Source organism: Oncorhynchus gorbuscha, linkage group LG17 (genome assembly GCF_021184085.1).
Source record: "Oncorhynchus gorbuscha isolate QuinsamMale2020 ecotype Even-year linkage group LG17, OgorEven_v1.0, whole genome shotgun sequence".
Taxonomy (NCBI): domain Eukaryota; kingdom Metazoa; phylum Chordata; class Actinopteri; order Salmoniformes; family Salmonidae; genus Oncorhynchus; species Oncorhynchus gorbuscha.
The window spans coordinates 48,290,449-48,315,788 of record NC_060189.1 but is presented as its reverse complement, the minus strand read 5'-3'; the positions used below and the strand labels follow the sequence as shown (position 1 = coordinate 48,315,788).

Sequence of the window (25,340 nt, the reverse complement as noted above, 5' to 3'; positions counted from 1 at the left end):
CCCATAAAACCTAGCGGTCAAAAGGTGCTAGAGATAACGTGCAGGAGCTTGCAGGGATTTGTAGTCTTCCATGATGTCTACTTTTATGCTAAAGAGCATTTTCAAATCTGATAGTAAATGGAGCCAAATATATTGATAAAGTCACCTTGTCCGAGAGAGATTTGCGTGGTTATGAAAAAGTCACGTCAGGGTAAACCTGTAAACAGGGTGGCCTGACCAGGTGTTTTTTAATTAAGGTTGTCAACAGGAAACCAACACATATCGGTGTCTGTCTGTCCATCTGTCACCTCCTCTGGCTCTCTGTGTGTCGATCGGTCTGTCTCCTCTCTTGCTTCTTCCCCTTTGGCTCTTTCGATCTCTTGGTGTGTGTCTTTTGGTATGTCTCTCTGTCTCTCTGTCTTGTTCTCTTTCTGAATGTTTGCGTTTCGGTGTGTATGCATGTCTTGTTTGTCTCTTTAAACCCACCCGATTTCCCCTCTCTCTGATTCAAACTCTGTTTCAGCTATGCAGAGTGAGCAGCCAGAGGGAGAAGAGAGGCTTTTCAGTTTTCCCCTTCGCCCGACACTCCCAGAGGATCGGAGTGTCTATCTTTCTAGCCCAAGGTCTTATTTGAGCCTTGTCAGTTTGGTCAAGCGTGGACTGGGGTGCATATAGCAGTGAGCTGAGCAGAAGAGTTACACTGTCGCCCCGCTTTCAACCCTTTATCTTCATCACTGTCAAAAACAACGCTTTGGCAAAAACCTCGACCTCATCCTTTACTCTACCGTGTCATATCCTTCAGTGGTCCATTTTTCAAACGCATTTCTTCCTTTACATCGCTACCCCCTTTAAGACTTCACTGGTGCTTTCTCTGCATTGGCGTAGCTCTCGTGCGTAACCAGGAGCCGTCAGCAATGTGAAATACAGTGAAATGAATCACGCTGATACGCCGGGTCACCTGAGACCTTTCGGTACACAAGTGTACATAGTCCTGGAGGGTGGATCTGTCGGGGATGAATGCTCTGCTGCTCTTTGGAAACCCATCTGGTGGGTCAGCTGCAGAGGCAGGGTTGCCTGAGCACACACACTCAATCCTCGGAACCCCAAACTCAGTCCTCGGAACCCCATATATGCATATATTATATATATTTTTTGTTAGTTGCCCTAGCACTACACAGCTGATTCAAACGATCAACGCTCGATGACGAGTTGATCATTTGAGTCAGCGGTGTAGTGCTCATACTGCACATGTTGAACACACATACGCACTCGTACAATCAGTCGAACGCACACCTCTAATCCAGTCTGTGGTCACTCTCCTCTCCTTCCCTTTACTCTATCAGGTGGGTCTGCTCTAGGCTGTGTGGTGTGTGTGTGCGCGTGCGTGCGTGCTAGCCCCTCCAAAGCCCTTCCAACCTACCGGACCACTGCAAATAAGTATTCACTGCAAGCATTCAACAACGGTGTCTTTTACCCCCCCCAAGCAAAGGAGATTTTTCTTTTCATTCAAATGACAGTCATTTTTACACTTTTTTTTCTCCATCACAGCCTAGTGTATAAAAAAAGCTTTATTTGAATAGATGAAGTGCATAGAAAAGGTCATCAAAAAGGCAGATTCATTTATTTGTAATTTTTTATATATTGTAACGCTTATCATCTTTGGATAAATGTATCATGAATACCAATTATTCTTTAACAGTATTATCCAACTCTACTACCAGTCTGTCTCCGTGACGAAATGGCACCCTATTCCCTACGTAGTGCAAAAGTAGTACACTATATATGGAATGGGGTGGCATTTGGGACACGTGTGCTTTTCCTTTGCACATTCAATTTGCCACTCACATTTGATTTAACACATACCCTTCCCTCTTATTCAAGGCTGACAAGGTAGCCCACAATCCTCTTGGATTTGAAGGCGACCCACAATCCTACAGCGCTTTCTAAGAGAGGATTCAGTGTAGCTATTCCCTCCGCAAGGCAAGTGTAGAGACACAAAGTAGAGTCGCAATTCAACAGCTCAAACACGAGACGTATGTGGCATGGTCTACAGACAATCACGGATTGCGAAATGAAAACCTGCCCCATCACGGATATCGACGTCTCGCTCCCAGACAAATTAAACAACTTCTTTGTGCACTTTCTCTTTTCCTTTCCCCGTCACATCCCATAATATAGAGGAAAATCTGCTCCAGCCACTTCCAGACTCCTGTATCGGTTTTGTATTGATATTGACCTCTCTTTGATGTTTTGAGGGTGGCTGTAAGGGTTTTCCTTAGGTGAAGTAGAGGCGGACCAAAACGCAGCGTGGATATATTGATTCATGTTTAATAAAAAAAGATAAACACGAACACTACAAAACAATAAACGTGGAAAACCAAAAACAGCCCTATCTGGTGCAAAACACAGAGACAGGAACAATCACCCACAAACACACAGTGAAACCCAGGCTACCTAAATATGGTTCCCAATCAGAGACCATGACTAACACCTGCCTCTGATTGAGAACCATATCAGGCCAGACATAGAAATAGACAAACAAGACATCCAACATAGAATGCCCACTCAGATCACAACCTGACCAACCAAAACATAGAAACATACAAAGCAAACTATGGTCAGTGGTGGCGGTGACTGTGGTGGCATGCCTGACTCCCGATCTCTAGTTGTGACACTGAAAACAGAAACAGACAGTGTGAACACACACTGGAAGGAGGATGGGAGCGAAGATTAATCATTAGAACGCTGTTGGCAGAATACACAACATAAATGCACACTCCTACACAAACCATAGGTATACAAATAGGCAGGTGTGAGATTTGTATTCATGCCTGTCGATTTCAGAGGGAGAGGAAGAGTGAAAAGGAGAGAGGGAGAGAGATGAAGAGAGGGAGAGGAAGATTGAAAAGGAGAGAGGGAGAGAGATGAAGAGAGGAAGAGTGAAAAGGAGAGAGGGAGAGCGATGAAGAGAGGGAGAGGAAAAGTGAAAAGGAGAGAGGGAGAGATGAAGAGAGGGAGAGGAAGAGTGAAAAGGAAAGCGGGAGAGAGATGAAGAGAGGGAGAGAGAAGCTGGATAATGTGACTGGAGCCATTTTAGCAACAGGGAAAATCCAACCCTCTCTGGGCTAGTTGAAGATTCTTTCATTAGCTTTTCTATCCTACTCAGCATGAATGAGATGAGTAGAAATAGTGTCTCAAAAGATGGTCGGAAGTGTATTAAAATATACGACTACCCTGAGATGAGCTCTAACCCCATATCATTATGATGTTATTGTCAAACCTCAAACTACTGCACAAACCCCCTCGTGTGTGTGTGTGTGTGTGTGTGTGTGTGTGTGTGTGTGTGTGTGTGTGTGTGTGTGTGTGTGTGTGTGTGTGTGTGTGTGTGTGTGTGTGTGTGTGTGTGTGTGTGTGTGTGTGTGTGTGTGTGTGACTGCGTGTGTGTGGAGTGAGAGAATGAAAAAGATTCAGCTGTGATACAGTATCTGTGTGGAAATAAAATGTTATGTATGTATAAAACTGGGACAGCGAGTGCGATAGCATTAATCAGTCTGCTCCTGTGTGTTTGTGTAGGTGTGTGTGTTTTGATGAGATGGATTCCTGGTGCCTGCAGATACAGTATATCACTCATCTGTATATATGCATCTGCTATATACAGTACTTTGGGGGTCAACATTACCCCCTAGCAGGTGTGTGTGTTGAGTACAAAGATGTGCCCAGAAGGTCTCAGGTACAGTACTTGATATGATCCTATACTTGTAACCATCAGTGTCCATGTAACACTATTGCGGGAGTAAATTATTCTACCGATAGGTCACCCTTGTTTAAATTACAGTGTTGGTCGGGGGGGGGGTGATATCAATGTCTGTGGGTGGGGGGGATATCAATGTCTGTGGCACCTCAGCAGGAGATTCCGTGACATTCGTCTGTCTGTCTGTCTGTCTGTCTGTCTGTCTGTCTGTCTGTCTGTCTGTCTGTCTGTCTGTCTGTCTGTCTGTCTGTCTGTCTGTCTGTCTGTCTGTCTGTCTGTCTGTCTGTCTGTCTGTCTGTCTGTCTGTCTGTCTGTCTCTGTCTGTCTGTCTGTCTCTCTGTCTCTCTGTCTCTCTGTCTCTCTGTCTCTCTGTCTCTCTGTCTGTCTGTCTGTCTGTCTGTCTGTCTCTGTCTGTCTGTCTGTCTGTCTGTCTGTCTGTCTGTCTGTCTGTCTGTCTGTCTGTCTGTCTGTCTGTCTGTCTGTCTGTCTGTCTGTCTGTCTGTCTGTCTGTCTGTCTGTCTGTCTGTCTGTCTGTCTGTCTGTCTGGGTCAAACACGAAACTGTAAAAATGCTGCACACAATACAGCACAGAGGAGCTGGACATGAAGATTTGTGCCATCTCTTAAAAAGAAAGAAACAGACAGACAGACAGACAGACAGACAGACAGACAGACAGACAGACAGACAGTCTGTCTGTCTGTCTGTCTGTCTGTCTGTCTGTCTGTTTCTTTCTTTTTAAGAGATGGCACAAATCTTCATGTCCAGCTCCTCTGTGCTGTATTGTGTGCAGCATTTTTACAGTTTCGTGTTTGACCCAGGTCTGATATGCGTGCACCTAAACATCTGGTTTCTGTCCTCCCGTTAGAAGGGGTGTGTGTGTGTTTTGTGGTGTGTATGTGTGTTTTTTTGTATGCCCCAAACCACCCATTCTTCCCATATGTTCCCAGGTCGCCCAGTTAGTTTCAGACGTCGCGTACTCTCATCCACTAACCTGAAGCTTATAAATGAATGAATTATGCAACAGGTGGGTCTAATCCTGGTTGCTGATTAGTTGACGCCGTATTCCAGTCGTTGTCTATTCCACATAACCACCGGCTAAGGTTATGATGCAATATACTCTCATCAACCCAACCATGCAATTTTAAACTTGATCTCCACTGTAACAAATAATAATAATCTAGACATCATGTCCCCTTTCTTTTAGAATACAATTTGGCTTTCAACAGCAGCCATTTCTGTAAAGCTTGCTGTCTGTCTGACTTTTTCAATATTGAAATTTGATCTCCACTGTCCCAGGTCAGGATGAGACCTCTTTTCTCAGCCAGTGGAAATCATGAATAAGCATAATATTTATGAAGACTTACAAAGAAATGTCAAAGAAAAACGGGCCAAACGAAACGAAATGCAGCCAGTTTGCTGTGTTTCCAGTTTGAAGTGATTGTGCTAGCTGTGTAGTTGGCGAGCACCTCCGAACATTGTCCTGACGAGAGAGCACATTTTCTATGCCGGAGCGAAATCGCTCCTCATTAGCTCATTGTAAATGTCACTACAAAACAGCCTGAACAAATGCAGCTACTTTGCTGTTATTCTGTCTGCACTATTTGGACATGACTTTGTTAGCCGTAGTTGGCTAGCGAGCAACCAAGGGATATGAATGTTGCCAGGCAGCATGGCAACAGAACATTAGAACGGAACGACTTGGATACAGAATAAAAGACTTCGTGACTGGGTCGCGTCTTTGGCAACCTAACCGATCGAATGAACGACCAGCCGGCTTGGGTAGCAACCATAGATTTGTGTCAGAACTATATCTCGTGGAAGGATGAAATAGTATGACATTTTTTTTTTGAATTAAAAATATATAAATCGTTATTTAAATATGTTGGTAACCAGTTGCATAAACGTGATGACACCCTCGAAGCCGGTGTTTGGAGGATATATTGGCGTGGTTTGCCGGCCATCGACTTCGTACCAATATTTCCTCCAAATACCGGCTTCTCTGGCATTGTCACTTAAATGCCTGTACACTGACCAATGCTGCAACAGTTAATATTGATATCAAATATAGCAATTAATATGGCTTATTGTTGCCCAATAAACTGCAGCACCAGTCATCAGTGTGCAGGTATCGATCTAAATTTCATGACTTTTAGACCAACTCCCCTGCGCGTGTGTGTGTGTGTGTGTGTATGCACTCCCCAAACCATTCTGTGTCTCTTCGCGCTTCTCTCTACCAGGGAGATGACCCAGATAGACCAGTCCATGAATGCTGAGCCCATATGTCTCTGGTCAGATTTAGTGTACTGATTTAGTTACAGTTCATATAAGGAAATCAGTCAATTTATATAAATAAATTAGGCCCTAATCTATGGATTTCACATGACTGGGCAGGGGTGCACCCACTGGGGAACCAGGCCCAGCCAATCAGAATAGTTTATCTTTTCCCCCACAAAAGGGCTTTTATTACAGACCGAAATACTCCTCAGTTTCATCAGCTGTCCGGATGGCTGGTCTCAGACGATCCCGCAGGTGAAGAAGCCAGATGTGGAGGTCTTGGGCTGGCGTGATTACACGTGGTCTGCAGTTGTGAGGCCGGTTGGACGTACTGCCAAGTTCTCTAGAGAACTTAACGTTAAATTCTCTGGCAACAGCTCTGGTGGACATTCCTGCCGTCCGCATGCCAATTGCACGCTCCCTCAAAACTTGTGGCATTGTGTTGCGTGACACAACCGCCCATTTTAGTGGCCTTTTACTGTGCCCAGCACAAGGTGCACCTGTGTCATGATCATGCTGTTTAATTAATCAGCTTCTTCTGTCATTCTGCCCCTGAACAAGGCAAGTTAACCCACTGTTCCTAGGCCGTCATTGAAATTAAGAATTTGTTCTTAACTGACTTGCCTCGTTAAATAAAGGTAAAATAAAATACAAATTCTTGACATGCCACACCTTCCAAGTGGATGGATTATCTTGGCCAAGGAGCAATAACAGGGATGTGAGATGTGAACAAATTTGTGCACAAAATGTGAGAGAAAAGGTTTTTGTGCGTATGGAACATTTCTGGGATCTTTTATTTCCGCTCATGAAACAGGGGGCCAACTTTACACGACCAACACTTTATGTTTGTTCAGTGTGTGTGTGTATAGGAAATACGGTGCTTTTTGGGATGTAACCTATGTGTGCTTATGCACACCAGTAACCATCGGTCTCCTCTCCTCCTGATTCACCAGGGAGGTAACCCAGATAGACCAGTTCCTCCAGGAGACGGCGGCGCGGGAGGCCAACGCCAAGGTGCGCCTGCAGCAGTTCATCGAGGAGCTCCTGGACCGTGCCGACCGTGCCGAGAAACAGCTGCAGATCATCAGCAGCTGCGGGACCACGCCCAACGGCAGCATGGGACGCTGCAGCCTGCCCGGCACCAACAAGGGCTCCAACAATGGACGCCAGGTGAGCTGATCTAAGACCAGTTTTGCTTTTGATTACACAAATGGTTAAGGGAAGCTGACTCTAGATCTGTAGCCTGCCAGGCTCCAAAAGGGCAACAAATGCCAAGTGATCTGGAGTTGAGAGAGGAAGTTGACCGTATAGTAGACAAACAAAAGTCAGATTTGTGTGAGGGCAGCCTAATGGTTAAGCGTTGGGGAAAGTAAGCTGATCCTAGATCTGTGTCTGGTGATCTGGAGTGGAGAAGAAGTTGCCCTGGATACTGATCTGAGGTCAGATTTGTGTGTGGGAATCTAATGGTTTTAAGCATATACTGTGTGTGTGTTTACTGAATAGAATAGTTGTAGTTGTACATTCCTTTAAATATAGTCCTTGCATAATTAGTCAACATAACATAAGTCCCTTATATAATTGGTTCTACAACTGCATATGTTACTTCCAGGTCAAATAAATGGGGTCATTTTTTGGGGTGGTATTGGTATCTTTTAAATGATCCGTGACGAAAATAAATAAACGATTTTGGAGCGACATGAAAACAGGCAGTTTGATAATCTAACCTAGCATGTGGATGTCTGGCTGAGACCCAAATGGCAGCTTACACCCTACATAGTGCACTACTTTTGACCAGAGCTCTCTGGGTCCTTGTCAAAAGTAGTGCACTATATTGGGAATGGGCAGCATCTTATCGCTTGGGCTATTAGAAACAGGCAAGGCGGGCGTGTTGTGATACGTGTCGACTCACCACAATTTAGCTTTTAATTTGATCTGGGACGATAGTGAGTGTGTTCAATATTTATTAAACAGAAGGGCAGAGCGCTGGACTGTGAATAGCGGAATTGGACAGCGAAGGAGAAGAGGTGTGTGTGTGTGTGTGTGTGTGTGTGTGTGTGTGTGTGTGTGTGTGTGTGTGTGTGTGTGTGTGTGTGTGTGTGTGTGTGTGTGTGTGTGTGTGTGTGTGTGTGTGTGTGTGTGTGTGTGTGTGTGTGTGTGTGTGTGTGTGGCCGCTGGTCATGTCACCACTCTATTTCTTCATTTACCTCAGAGGTATAATTGGTTGTCTAGGTGTTAGTCATTACTACAGTACTATCACTATAATAGGTGTTAGTCATTACTACAGTACTATTACTATAATAGGTGTTAGTCATTACTACAGTACTATTACTATAATAGGTGTTAGTCATTACTACATTACTATTACTATAATAGGTGTTAGTCATTACTACAGTACTATTACTATAATAGGTGTTAGTCATTACTACATTACTATTACTATAATAGGTGTTAGTCATTACTACAGTACTATTACTATAATAGGTGTTAGTCATTACTACAGTACTATTACTATAATAGGTGTTAGTCATTACTACAGTACTATTACTATAATAGGTGTTAGTCATTACTACATTACTATTACTATAATAGGTGTTAGTCATTACTACAGTACTATCACTATAATAGGTGTTAGTCATTACTACATTACTATTACTATAATAGGTGTTAGTCATTACTACAGTACTATTACTATAATAGGTGTTAGTCATTACTACATTACTATTACTATAATAGGTGTTAGTCATTACTACAGTACTATCACTATAATAGGTGTTAGTCATTACTACATTACTATTACTATAATAGGTGTTAGTCATTACTACAGTACTATCACTATAATAGGTGTTAGTCATTACTACATTACTATTACTATAATAGGTGTTAGTCATTACTACAGTACTATCACTATAATAGGTGTTAGTCATTACTACATTACTATTACTATAATAGGTGTTAGTCATTACTACAGTACTATCACTATAATAGGTGTTAGTCATTACTACATTACTATTACTATAATAGGTGTTAGTCATTACTACATTACTATTACTATAATAGGTGTTAGTCATTACTACAGTACTATTACTATAATAGGTGTTAGTCATTACTACAGTACTATTACTATAATAGGTGTTAGTCATTACTACATTACTATTACTATAATAGGTGTTAGTCATTACTACAGTACTATTACTATAATAGGTGTTAGTCATTACTACATTACTATTACTATAATAGGTGTTAGTCATTACTACAGTACTATTACTATAATAGGTGTTAGTCATTACTACATTACTATTACTATAATAGGTGTTAGTCATTACTACATTACTATTACTATAATAGGTGTTAGTCATTACTACAGTACTATCACTATAATAGGTGTTAGTCATTACTACATTACTATTACTATAATAGGTGTTAGTCATTACTACAGTACTATCACTATAATAGGTGTTAGTCATTACTACATTACTATTACTATAATAGGTGTTAGTCATTACTACAGTACTATTACTATAATAGGTGTTAGTCATTACTACATTACTATTACTATAATAGGTGTTAGTCATTACTACAGTACTATTACTATAATAGGTGTTAGTCATTACTACATTACTATTACTATAATAGGTGTTAGTCATTACTACATTACTATTACTATAATAGGTGTTAGTCATTACTACATTACTATTACTATAATAGGTGTTAGTCATTACTACAGTACTATTACTATAATAGGTGTTAGTCATTACTACAGTACTATTACTATAATAGGTGTTAGTCATTACTACATTACTATTACTATAATAGGTGTTAGTCATTACTACATTACTATTACTATAATAGGTGTTAGTCATTACTACATTACTATTACTATAATAGGTGTTAGTCATTACTACATTACTATTACTATAATAGGTGTTAGTCATTACTACATTACTATTACTATAATAGGTGTTAGTCATTACTACAGTACTATTACTATAATAGGTGTTAGTCATTACTACATTACTATTACTATAATAGGTGTTAGTCATTACTACAGTACTATTACTATAATAGGTGTTAGTCATTACTACAGTACTATTACTATAATAGGTGTTAGTCATTACTACAGTACTATTACTATAATAGGTGTTAGTCATTACTACAGTACTATTACTATAATAGGTGTTAGTCATTACTACATTACTATTACTATAATAGGTGTTAGTCATTACTACATTACTATTACTATAATAGGTGTTAGTCATTACTACATTACTATTACTATAATAGGTGTTAGTCATTACTACAGTACTATTACTATAATAGGTGTTAGTCATTACTACATTACTATTACTATAATAGGTGTTAGTCATTACTACATTACTATTACTATAATAGGTGTTAGTCATTACTACATTACTATTACTATAATAGGTGTTAGTCATTACTACAGTACTATTACTATAATAGGTGTTAGTCATTACTACAGTACTATTACTATAATAGGTGTTAGTCATTACTACAGTACTATTACTATAATAGGTGTTAGTCATTACTACAGTACTATTACTATAATAGGTGTTAGTCATTACTACATTACTATTACTATAATAGGTGTTAGTCATTACTACAGTACTATTACTATAATAGGTGTTAGTCATTACTACATTACTATTACTATAATAGGTGTTAGTCATTACTACAGTACTATTACTATAATAGGTGTTAGTCATTACTACATTACTATTACTATAATAGGTGTTAGTCATTACTACAGTACTATTACTATAATAGGTGTTAGTCATTACTACAGTACTATTACTATAATAGGTGTTAGTCATTACTACAGTACTATTACTATAATAGGTGTTAGTCATTACTACAGTACTATTACTATAATAGGTGTTAGTCATTACTACAGTACTATTACTATAATAGGTGTTAGTCATTACTACAGTACTATTACTATAATAGGTGTTAGTCATTACTACAGTACTATTACTATAATAGGTGTTAGTCATTACTACAGTACTATTACTATAATAGGTGTTAGTCATTACTACAGTACTATTACTATAATAGGTGTTAGTCATTACTACATTACTATTACTATAATAGGTGTTAGTCATTACTACAGTACTATTACTATAATAGGTGTTAGTCATTACTACATTACTATTACTATAATAGGTGTTAGTCATTACTACAGTACTATTACTATAATAGGTGTTAGTCATTACTACAGTACTATTACTATAATAGGTGTTAGTCATTACTACAGTACTATTACTATAATAGGTGTTAGTCATTACTACATTACTATTACTATAATAGGTGTTAGTCATTACTACAGTACTATTACTATAATAGGTGTTAGTCATTACTACATTACTATTACTATAATAGGTGTTAGTCATTACTACAGTACTATTACTATAATAGGTGTTAGTCATTACTACAGTACTATTACTATAATAGGTGTTAGTCATTACTACATACTATTACTATAATAGGTGTTAGTCATTACTACAGTACTATTACTATAATAGGTGTTAGTCATTACTACAGTACTATTACTATAATAGGTGTTAGTCATTACTACAGTACTATTACTATAATAGGTGTTAGTCATTACTACAGTACTATTACTATAATAGGTGTTAGTCATTACTACAGTACTATTACTATAATAGGTGTTAGTCATTACTACAGTACTATTACTATAATAGGTGTTAGTCATTACTACAGTACTATTACTATAATAGGTGTTAGTCATTACTACAGTACTATTACTATAATAGGTGTTAGTCATTACTACAGTACTATTACTATAATAGGTGTTAGTCATTTAGTCATAATAGGTGTTAGTCTACATTACTATTACTATAATAGGTGTTAGTCATTACTACAGTACTATTACTATAATAGGTGTTAGTCATTACTACATTACTATTACTATAATAGGTGTTAGTCATTACTACAGTACTATTACTATAATAGGTGTTAGTCATTACTACAGTACTATTACTATAATAGGTGTTAGTCATTACTACAGTACTATTACTATAATAGGTGTTAGTCATTACTACATTACTATTACTATAATAGGTGTTAGTCATTACTACAGTACTATTACTATAATAGGTGTTAGTCATTACTACAGTACTATTACTATAATAGGTGTTAGTCATTACTACATTACTATTACTATAATAGGTGTTAGTCATTACTACAGTACTATTACTATAATAGGTGTTAGTCATTACTACAGTACTATTACTATAATAGGTGTTAGTCATTACTACATTACTATTACTATAATAGGTGTTAGTCATTACTACATTACTATTACTATAATAGGTGTTAGTCATTACTACATTACTATTACTATAATAGGTGTTAGTCATTACTACATTACTATTACTATAATAGGTGTTAGTCATTACTACAGTACTATTACTATAATAGGTGTTAGTCATTACTACAGTACTATTACTATAATAGGTGTTAGTCTATAATAGGTGTTAGTCATTACTACAGTACTATTACTATAATAGGTGTTAGTCATTACTACAGTACTATTACTATAATAGGTGTTAGTCATTACTACAGTACTATTACTATAATAGGTGTTAGTCATTACTACAGTACTATTACTATAATAGGTGTTAGTCATTACTACATTACTATTACTATAATAGGTGTTAGTCATTACTACAGTACTATTACTATAATAGGTGTTGGTCATTACTACATTACTATTACTATAATAGGTGTTAGTCATTACTACAGTACTATTACTATAATAGGTGTTAGTCATTACTACATTACTATTACTATAATAGGTGTTAGTCATTACTACAGTACTATTACTATAATAGGTGTTAGTCATTACTACAGTACTATTACTATAATAGGTGTTAGTCATTACTACAGTACTATTACTATAATAGGTGTTAGTCATTACTACAGTACTATTACTATAATAGGTGTTAGTCATTACTACAGTACTATTACTATAATAGGTGTTAGTCATTACTACAGTACTATTACTATAATAGGTGTTAGTCATTACTACAGTACTATTACTATAATAGGTGTTAGTCATTACTACAGTACTATTACTATAATAGGTGTTAGTCATTACTACAGTACTATTACTATAATAGGTGTTAGTCATTACTATTACTATAATAGGTGTTAGTACTATTACTATAATAGGTGTTAGTCATTACTACAGTACTATTACTATAATAGGTGTTAGTCATTACTACAGTACTATTACTATAATAGGTGTTAGTCATTACTACAGTACTATTACTATAATAGGTGTTAGTCATTACTACAGTACTATTACTATAATAGGTGTTAGTCATTACTACAGTACTATTACTATAATAGGTGTTAGTCATTACTACATTACTATTACTATAATAGGTGTTAGTCATTACTACAGTACTATTACTATAATAGGTGTTAGTCATTACTACAGTACTATCACTATAATAGGTGTTAGTCATTACTACAGTACTATTACTATAATAGGTGTTAGTCATTACTACAGTACTATTACTATAATAGGTGTTAGTCATTACTACATTACTATTACTATAATAGGTGTTAGTCATTACTACATTACTATTACTATAATAGGTGTTAGTCATTACTACATTACTATTACTATAATAGGTGTTAGTCATTACTACATTACTATTACTATAATAGGTGTTAGTCATTACTACATTACTATTACTATAATAGGTGTTAGTCATTACTACAGTACTATTACTATAATAGGTGTTAGTCATTACTACATTACTATTACTATAATAGGTGTTCGTCATTACTACATTACTATTACTATAATAGGTGTTAGTCATTACTACAGTACTATTACTATAATAGGTGTTAGTCATTACTACAGTACTATTACTATAATAGGTGTTAGTCATTACTACAGTACTATTACTATAATAGGTGTTAGTCATTACTACATACCTATCACTAGAATAGGTGTTAGTCATTACTATATTACTATCACTATAATAGGTGTTAGTCATTACTACAGTACTATTACTATAATAGGTGTTGGTCATTACTACAGTACTATTACTATACTAGGTGTTAGTCATTACTACATACAGTACTATTACTATAATAGGTGTTGGTCATTACTACAGTACTATCACTATACTAGGTGTTAGTCATTACTACATACAGTACTATTACTATAATAGGTGTTGGTCATTACTACATACAGTACTATTACTATAATAGGTGTTGGTCATTACTACATACCTATCACTAGAATAGGTGTTAGTCATTACTATATTACTATCACTATAATAGGTGTTAGTCATTACTACAGTACTATCACTATAATAGGTGTTAGTCATTACTATATTACTATCACTATAATAGGTGTTAGTCATTACTATATTACTATCACTATAATAGGTGTTAGTCATTACTACATACCTATCACTAGAATAGGTGTTAGTCATTACTATATTACTATCACTATAATAGGTGTTAGTCATTACTACAGTACTATCACTATAATAGGTGTTAGTCATTACTATATTACTATTACTATTACTATAATAGGTGTTAGTCATTACTATATTACTATCACTATAATAGGTGTTAGTCATTACTATATTACTATCACTATAATAGGTGTTAGTCATTACTATATTACTATTACTATTACTATAATAGGTGTTAGTCATTACTATATTACTATTACTATAATAGGTGTTAGTCATTACTATATTACTATTACTATTACTATAATAGGTGTTAGTCATTACTATATTACTATTACTATTACTATAATAGGTGTTAGTCATTACTATATTACTATCACTATAATAGGTGTTAGTCATTACTATATTACTATTACTATTACTATAATAGGTGTTAGTCATTACTATATTACTATTACTATTACTATAATAGGTGTTAGTCATTACTATATTACTATTACTATTACTATAATAGGTGTTAGTCATTACTATATTACTATTACTATTACTATAATAGGTGTTAGTCATTACTATATTACTATCACTATAATAGGTGTTAGTCATTACTATATTACTATCACTATAATAGGTGTTAGTCATTACTATATTACTATTACTATTACTATAATAGGTGTTAGTCATTACTATATTACTATCACTATAATAGGTGTTAGTCATTACTATATTACTATCACTAGAATAGGTGTTAGTCATTACTATATTACTATCACTATAATAGGTGTTAGTCATTACTATATTACTATCACTAGAATAGGTGTTAGTCATTACTATATTACTATCACTATAATAGGTGTTAGTCATTACTATATTACTATCACTATAATAGGTGTTAGTCATTACTATATTACTATCACTATAATAGGTGTTAGTCATTACTATATTACTATCACTATAATAGGTGTTAGTCATTACTGCATTACTATTACTATAATATGTGTTAGTCATTACTACATTACTATTACTCTAAAAGGTGTGGGCGCCGACTGAGATGGCCGCCTCGCTTCGCGTTCCTAGGCTTCGCGTTCCTAGGAAACCATGCAGTTTTTTGTTTTTTTACGTGTTATTTCTTACATTAGTACCCCAGGTCATCTTAGGTTTCATTACATACAGTCGAGAAGAACTACTGAATATAAGATCAGCGTCAACTCACCATCAGTACGACCAAGAATATGTTTTCCGCGACGCGGATCCTGTGTTCTGCCTTACAAACAGGACAACGGAATGGATCGCATGCAGCGACCCAAGGAAACGACTCCGAAAAAGGGAAACGCGGCGGTGTTCTGGTCAGACTCCGGAAAAGGGCACATCGCGCACCACTTCCCAGTATTCTTCTTGCCAATGTCCAGTCTCTCGACAACAAGGTTGATGAAATCCGAGCAAGGGTGGCATTCCAGAGGGACATCAGAGACTGCAACGTTCTCTGCTTTACGGAGACATGGCTTACTGGGAAAACGCTATCCAGGGCGGTGCAGCCAACGGGTTTCTCCACGCATCGCGCTGACAGAAACAAACATCTCTCTGGTAAGAAGAGTGGAGGGGGCGTATGCCTCATGACTAACGGGACATGGTGTGATGAAGAAAACATACAGGAACTCAAATCCTTCTGTTCACCTGATTTAGAATTCCTCACAATCAAATGTAGACCGCATTATCTTCCAAGAGAATTCTCTTCGATTATAATCACAGCCGTATATATCCCCCCCAAGCAGACACATCGATGGCTCTGAACGAACTTTATTTAACTCTTTGCAAACTGGAAAACATTTATCCGGAGGCTGCATTCATTGTAGCTGGGGATTTTAACAAAGCCAATCTGAAAACAAGACTCCCTAAATTTTATCAGCATATCGATTGCGCAACCAGGGGTGGTAAAACCTGGATCATTGTTACTCTAACTTCCGCGACGCATATAAGGCCCTGCCCCGCCCCTCTTTCGGAAAAGCTGACCACGACTCCATTTTGCTGATCCCTGCCTACAGACAGAAATTAAAACAAGAGGCTCCCACGCTGAGGTCTGTCCAACGCTGGTCAGACCAAGCTGACTCCACACTCCAAGACTGCTTCCATCACGTGGACTGGGACATGTTTCGTATTGCGTCAGATGGGAATATTGACGAATACGCTGATTCGGTGTGCGAGTTCATTAGAACGTGCGTCGAAGATGTCGTTCCCATAGCAACGATAAAAACATTCCCTAACCAGAAACCGTGGATTGATGGCAGCATTCGCGTGAAACTGAAAGCGCGAACCACTGCTTTTAATCAGGGCAAGGTGTCTGGCAACATGACTGAATACAAACAGTGCAGCTATTCCCTCCGTAAGGCTATCAAACAAGCTAAGCGTCAGTACAGAGACAAAGTGGAATCTCAATTCAATGGCTCAGACACAAGAGGCATGTGGCAGGGTCTACAGTCAATCACGGACTACAAGATGAAATCCAGCCCAGTCACGGACCAGGATGTCTTGCTCCCAGGCAGACTAAATAACTTTTTTGCCCGCTTTGAGGACAATACAGTGCCACTGACACGGCCTGCAACGGAAACATGCAGTCTCTCCTTCACTGCAGCCGAGGTGAGTAAGACATTTAAACGTGTTAACCCTCGCAAGGCTGCAGGCCCAGACGGCATCCCCAATAGCGCCCTCCGAGCATACGCAGACCAGCTAATAGGTGTGTTTACGGACATATTCAATCAATCCCTATACCAGTCTGCTGTTCCCACATGCTTCAAGAGGGCCACCATTGTTCCTGTTCCCAAGAAAGCTAAGGTAACTGAGCTAAACGACTACCGCCCCGTTAGCACTCACTTCCGTCATCATGAAGTGCTTTGAGAGACTAGTCAAGGACCATATCACCTCCACCCTACCTGACACCCTAGACCCACTCCAATTTGCTTACCGCCCAAATAGGTCCACAGACGATGCAATCTCAACCACACTGCACACTGCCCTAACCCACCTGGACAAGAGGAATACCTATGTGAGAATGCTGTTCATCGACTACAGCTCGGCATTCAACACCATAGTACCCTCCAAGCTAGTCATCAAGCTCGAGACCCTGGGTCTCGGTGCCCTGTGCAACTGGGTACTGGACTTCCTGACGGGCCGCCCCCAGGTGGTGAGGGTAGGCAACAACATCTCCTCCCGCTGATCCTCAACAGGGGGCCCCACAAGGTGCGTTCTGAGCCCTCTCCTGTACTCCCTGTTCACCCACGACTGCGTGGCCACGCACTCCAACTCAATCATCAAGTTTGCGGACGACACAACAGTGGTAGGCTTGATTACCAACAACGGTGTTAGACGGCCTACAGGGAGGAGGTGAGGGCCTATAGTGTGGTGTCAGGAAAATAACCTCACACTCAACGTCAACAAAACTAAGGAGATGATTGTGGACTTCAGGAAACAGCAGAGGGAACACCCCCCTATCCACATCGATGGAACAGTAGTGGAGAGGGTAGCTAGTTTTAAGTTCCTCGGCATACACATCACAGACAAACTGAATTGGTCCACTCACACTGACAGCGTCGTGAAGAAGGCGCAGCAGCGCCTATTCAACCTCAGGAGGCTGAAAAAATTAGGCTTGTCACCAAAAGCACTCACAAACTTCTACAGATGCACAATCGAGAGCATCCTAATAGGCTGTATCACCGCCTGGTACGGCAACTGCTCCGCCCTCAACCGTAAGGCTCTCCAGAGGGTAGTGAGGACTGCACTACGCATCACCGGGGGCAAACTACCTGCCCTCCAGGACACCTACACCACCCGTTGTTACAGGAAGGCCATAAAGATCATCAAGGACATCAACCATAACCACTGCCTGTTCACCCCGCTATCATCCAGAAGGCGAGGTCAGTACAGGTGCATCAAAGCTGGGAATAGAGACTGAAAAACAGCTTCTATCTCAAGGCCATCAGACTGTTAAATAGCCACCACTAACATTGAGTGGCTGCTGCCAACACACTGTCATTGACACTGACCCAACTCCAGCCATTTTAATAATGGGAATTGATGGAAATGATGTAAATATATCACTAGCCACTTTAAACAATGCTACCTTATATAATGTTACTTACCCTACATTATTCATCTCATATGCATATGTATATACTGTACTCTACAACATCGACTGCATCCTTATGTAACACATGTATCACTAGCCACTTTAACTATGCCACTTTGTTTACTTTGTCTACACACTCATCTCATATGTATATACTGTACTCGATACCATCTACTGTATGCTGTTCTGTACCATCACTCATTCATATATCCTTATGTACATGTTCCTTATCCCCTTACACTGTGTATAAGACAGTAGTTTTGGAATTGTTAGTTAGATTACTTGTTGGTTATCACTGCATTGTCGGAACTAGAAGCACAAGCATTTCGCTACACTCGCATTAACATCTGCTAACCATGTGTATGTGACAAATAAAATTTGATTTGATTTGATTCATTACTGTTTTTTTGGGATAGAGATGCACTCAGCTTTAATTTAAATGCTAAATAGGTTTTAGCAAATGATCAGGTATTTTGATTACAGGAATCAGTAGTGTCTTACCCTTGAGGCATGAGGAAATTCTGTGGGGACGTTTCAGAATTTCCTCATGCCATTTAGATATGATCTGAAACCTAAAATATTGTATTGGTATTGATTCCATGCAGAAAACTTACAGTAGAGGTAATGATAACATGTTCCCATATTATAGACCAAAACAAGGTAGACATTGTGATACTAAGCTCTCCCCTGCCATTTCCAATTCTAAAGTGTCATTTATCCAAGTCTTGTTAGTAAGAAACAAGGGGCCAGTTTCTATCCATTTTCCTTCCATCCATCGTTTCCATGGAGACACCAGTGGCTCTACTTGTTCTAGTCGTCCGGGTCAGGTGACAGTGCAGTAGTTGGTCTCTGATTCATCTTAGACACCGCATATTCTACTCTCCCTCCCTGTTATCTCTCCCATCTCTGACCTCTCCCACAGTTGATGGAGTTAAGTGAATGTGTGTTTCCCGCGCCGCCCAGATTCCCCACCATTGACCATGCACAACCTGCATCCCATCAAGCTCATTCATTACCCAGCCTAATGTAGCCTAGCTAGTCTTGTGTCCCAACTGGCACCTATTCTCTACGTCGCGCACTACTTTTGATCAGATCAGAACTAGTGCTCTATATAGGGAATAGGGCGCCATTTGGGATGCACTCCCTAGTCTCCGTTAGTGCTCTATTAAGTGGCTAAATTGTCAACATTTTACAGGGTTTGCGCTTAACCTGTGTTAAGAGGCTGTTAGACAGTCAGTGATGTGCAGCGGTGTTGTTATGATGCTTTTGAGGCTTGATTTGTATCCACAGTAGTCATCTTGTTTGGCTTCTTGTGCTTATGATTTGTTGTTTTCAGTGTTATTGTGTCCTTGGCTAGGATAGTATTATATTAAGGACATTTGGCATGCTATGGACAACAGAAAATACTGCATGCTGGCGCACCGGCACATTGGCCATCCACGGATGCCCCTCTCTCTACCATTGCTCCCTCCCTCCCTCCCTCCCTCCCTCCCTCCCTCCCTCCCTCCCTCCCTCCCTCCCTCCCTCCCTCCCTCTGATTCTGTTTGGGTAGTGAGTGAGATGTATGGGTGTTTGCCTGCTTCCTCCCTTGTCTGTTTCCACTGGTACTGGACCCAGGGTTCTCTCTCTCTCTCTCTCTCTCTCTCTCTCTCTCTCTCTCTCTCTCTCTCTCTCTCTCTCTCTCTCTCTCTCTCTCTCTCTCTCTCTCTCTCTCTCTCTCTGTGTGTGTACATCTCAGTACATCTGAGATATATGGGAAGCCCCTGTAGGGAATTTGCTTGAAGGGAGGAGTAGAGCAAGAGAGTTGGCGAGAAGGAATCTACAGAGGGTAGTGAGAAAAAGGGAGTGGTACTGTAGATGAAGGTATTTGGGGCGAGAGGAGAAGAGCGGGGTATAGGTACAGTCCAGTAGAGACGGGAGACGGTGTGAGTTCCTATACAGTAGATGAAGGGAGGGGAAGAGACATGGAACAAAACAGAGGGAAGGAAGATAAAGGGAAATGTGGCAGGCACACGCCCAAAGCCTTCTGAATACCTCCGGCTCCTTGTGTAAAAGAGGGGGATTGCCAACCCTCCCTTTCCACACTCTGTCTGACCAGGGTGGTCAAAAGTAGTGGAATATATAGAGAATAGGGTGCCCTTTGGGACGTATTCACTCTCTTTCAGACAGCTGTGATTACACTTCCTTAATGTCTGCCAACTAGCTGCCATGTTGTTAGAGCCTCAGCCAATCACAGTTAATTATCCCTGAACCTCAGACATCACTCGCATACAGGAGCTTTGTAGTTTCCTCCAGTGTGTGTGTGTGTGTGTGTGTGTGTGTGTGTGTGTGTGTGTGTGTGTGTGTGTGTGTGTGTGTGTGTGTGTGTGTGTGTGTGTGTGTGTGTGTGTGTGTGTGTGTGTGTGTGTGTGTGTGTGTGTGTGTGTGAAGTGAGTATGTGTGTTGAAGCGATAGACTGGACTCCCACCTTTTCTCTTTTTTTCCTTCATTCGTCAATATCTTTCATGATCGCAGAATGACTGTTTTTCTCTGTTGTTATTGAAATGGTGAATTTGACATTTCACCGAGCAAAGCCCCTTTTGAAAGTCAACTCTGATCCACTCCCACTTCATTTTAGTCGTTCGTTTGGCTAACTAATTGGTCTCTGTGGTATCATTGTATCGTTGTGTGAAGTTGACGTCCACGGTGGCATTTTCAAGATGGTGGACAGCCCAACGTTGACGGAGATGATGAGCGAGGGGGGATTCTGCTGCCGTGTGGAACATGACGGTGACATTTGATCATGTGGAAACCAAACGAGGGTGGTCTATGGTGATTGGGCTAAGAGATTAAAGAGCTTATGTTCGGTAATGTTGTTATGAAAGTGAGTGAGGACCCAAAAGCGACTTAACAGAAACTGAGTTTATTTAAGTCCAAACAAAAATAACATAATCCTCAATCCTTTACAGGAAATGTCCAAACGGGGATAACAGAAATCCTCTAGTAGTAGAGGGGAATTGCAGGATAAGCGGCAACCGACTGCAGGTCCCTTCGGGTAGGCGCGGGCCGTAGCTGACAGAGACACCTGCTCACACGCAGCATCTGATGAAAGGCAAAACACGACAGGACGGAACAAGAACAAAGTAAACAGCAAACAAGGATCCGACAAGAACAGAAGCAGAAACAGAGAGAGAAATAGAGACTTAATCAGAGGGAAAAATAGGGGACAGGTGTGAAAGAGTAAACGAGGTCGTTAGGAGAATGAGGAACAGCTGGGAGCAGGAACGGAACGATAGAGAGAGAGAGGGATAGAGAGAGGGAAAGAAACCTAATAAGACCAGCAGGGGGAAACGAATAGAAGAGAAAGCACAGGGACAAGACATGACAATATATGACAATACATGACAAATGTGTTATTCTTATGTGATTGCGGTATATAAAAGTACCATGTATATGTCAAATATATGTGTGTATATATATATATATATATATATATATATATATATATATATATATATATATATATATATATATATATATATATATATATATATATATATAGCTGAAAAGCTGTAAAAACCCCAAAAGACATGTGTCCTCAGAGGGGGGTGGGGGTGGATGGGATATAAATTAGAACTATTTGATCATGATGGACATGACATGGACATACCATTTATTGATTGTCAAGTCCCCTCTTTCTGGTGCAGCCCCTTGTTGATACTCCATTGGCGGTGGATCTCAATAGTGTTCAGGGGTTTCCTTTGCCAGACGGTTATTGTCATGTAAAGGTACGACGGGCTCAATGTAATTTACCGTTAATTAACATAAACACAAGCCGCTGTCGCGTGCCTTTGTAACATCTACATTGAAAAAAAGGCGAATAAATAATTTGAATATAGTGTGGAAGTCGGAAGTTGACATACACCTTAGCCAAATACATTTGAACTCAGTTTCTCACAATTCCTGACATTTAATCCTAGTAACAATTCCCCGTCTTAGGTCAATTAGGATCACCACGTTATTGTAAGAATGTGAAATGTCAGAATAATAGTAGAGAGAATGATTTATTTCAGCTTTTATTTCTTTCATCACATTCCCAGTGGGACAGAAGTTTACATACACTCAATTAATATTTGGTAGCATTGCCTTTAAATTGTTTAACTTGGGGCAAACATTTCGCGTAGCCTCCCACAAGATTCCCATAATAAGTTGGGTGAATTTTGTCCCATTCCTTCACACAGAGCTGGTGTAACTGAGTCAGGTTTGTAGGCCTCCTTGCTCGCACACGCTTTTTCAGTTCTGCCCACAAATATTCTATAGGTTTGAGGTCAGGGTTTTGTGATGGCCACTCCAATACCTTGACTTTTTTGTCCTTAAGCCATTTTGCTACAACGTTGGAAGTATGCTTAGGGTCATTGTCCATTTGGAAGACCCATTTGCCACCAACCTTTATCTTCCTGACTGATGTCTTTGAGATGTTGCTTCAATATATCCACAATTTTCCTCCGTCACAATGTCATTTCGTGACGTACACCAGTCCCTCCTGCAGCAAAGCACCCCCACAACATGATGCTGCCACCCCCGTGCTTCACGGTTGGGATGTGGTTCTTCTGCTTGCAAGCCTCCCCCTTTTTTCTCCAAACATAACAATAGTCATTATGGCCAAACAGTTCTATTTTCGTTTCATCAGACCAGAGGACATTTCTCCAAAAAGTATGATCTTTTACCCATGTGCAGTTGCAAACCGTAGTCTGGATTTTTTTTATGGCGGTTTTGGAGCAGTGGCTTCTCCCTTGCTGAGCGGCCTTTCAGGTTATGTCGATAGGAATAACCAGACTTGTGGAGGTCTACCATTTTCTTTTTCTGTGGTCTTGGCTGATTTATTTTGATTTTCCCATGATGTCAAGCAAAGAGGCACCGAGTTTGAAGGTAGGCCTTGAAATACATCCACAGGTACACCTCCATTTGACTGAAATTATGTCAATTAGCCTATCAGAAGTTTCTAAAGCCATGACATAATTCTCTGGAATTTGCCAAGCTGTTTAAAGGCACAGTCAACATAGTGTATGTAAACTTCTGACCCACTGGAATTGTGATATAGTGAATTATAAGTGAAATAATCTGTTTGGAAAAATGACTTGTGTCATGCGCGAAGTAGATGTCCTAACCAACTTGTCAAAACTATAGTTTGATAACAAGAAATTTGTGGAGTGGTTGAAAAACAAGTTTTAATGAAACCAACCTAAGTGTGTGTAAACCTCCTGACTTCAACTGTACACCATCACAATAAATCCATGATTTATTTTAGGCAGGTCCAAAGGAACATTATGATGTAAAGAACATGTATTTCAGAAGAACAGAACATGGGTTTGCCGACTACAGTCGTGGCCAAAGGTTTTGAGAAAGACACAAATATCAATTTTTACAAAGTTTGCTGATTCAGTGTCTTCATATATTTCTGTCACGTGTTACTATGGAATACGGAAGTATAATGACAAGCATTTCATAAGTGTCAAAGGCTTTTAATGACAATTACATGAAGTTGATGCAAAGAGTCAATACTTGCAGTGTTGCATGCTGCCAGTTAACTTCTGGGCCACATCCTGACTGATGGCAGCCCATTCTTGCATAATCAATGCTTGGCGTTTGTCAGAATTTGTGGGGTTTTGTTTGTCCAGCTGCCTCTTGAGGATTGACCACAAGTTCTCAATGGGATTAAGGTCAGGGGAGTTTCCTGGCCATGGACCCAAAATATTGATGTTTTGTTCCCCGAGCCACTTAGTTATCGCTTTTACCTTATGGCAAGGTAACACATCATGCTGGAACCAACACATCATGCTGGAAAAGGCATTGTTCGTCACCGAACTGTTCCTGGATGGTTGGGAGAAGTTGCTTTCGGAGGATGTGTTGGTACCATTCTTTATTCATTGCTGTGTTCTTAGGCAAAATTGTGAGTGAGTCCACTCCCTTGGCTGAGAAGCAACCCCACACGTGAATGGTCTCAAGATGCTTTACTGTTGGCATGACACAGGACTGATGGTAACGCTCACCTTGTCTTCTCCGGACAAGCTTTTTTCCAAATGCCCCAAACAATCGGAAAGGGGATTCATCAGAGAAAATTACTTTACCCCAGTCCTTAGCAGTCCAATCCCTGTACCTTTTGCAGAACATCAGTCTGTCCCTGATGTTTTTCCTGGAGAGAAGTGGCTTCTTTGCTGCCCTTCTTGACACCAGGCCATCCTCCAAAAGTCTTCGCCTCACTGTGCATGCAGACGCACTCACACCTGCCTGCTGCCATCCCTGAGCAATTAATTGCTATTCATCTGATCACTCTTCATAACATTCTGGAGTATATGCAAATTGCCATCATACAAACTGAGGCAGCAGACTGTGAAAATTAATATTTGTGTCATTGTCAACTTTTGGCCACGACTGTAAGGTATGTTATCTGGCTATGTGTCCTGTTGTAGGCTTGTTCATTTAGCTGTGCCAGTCCTGTGCCATTATTTTATATTATATGATTTTATAATAAGAATAAATGTAATTGAACTTCGCTGAATAAGAGGGAGGGGAAAAGGATATTTTTCCCATTCCATAGCGAGTGCGCAAATGAAGTGGCTATGTTGAGCATTAAATGTGATCATTTTAAACAGGTCCTATATGCTAGATTTTTGAGTTATTTGGCAACTTGAATTGTGAATGATCCAAACCTTACAATGTCTTAGAATCACATGGTGTGACAACCAATGCTCACGCTCTG

General features: G+C 39.5%; 1 protein-coding gene across 3 annotated transcripts in view; it reads left to right on the top strand.

The window, feature by feature from the left end:
- The window catches only part of LOC124001493 (F-box only protein 41-like), a 128,838-nt gene that overhangs the window by 54,809 nt on the left and 48,689 nt on the right, over positions 1 to 25,340 (top strand). For all 3 annotated transcript variants that reach the window (XR_006832795.1, XM_046308307.1, XM_046308306.1), the window contains one exon: positions 6,958 to 7,174. Coding sequence is in view for 2 of the 3 variants with exons in the window: in XM_046308307.1 (XP_046164263.1) it covers positions 6,958 to 7,174 (217 nt within the window). In the remaining variant the exon portion in view is untranslated. The remainder of the gene's footprint in view (positions 1 to 6,957; positions 7,175 to 25,340) is intronic.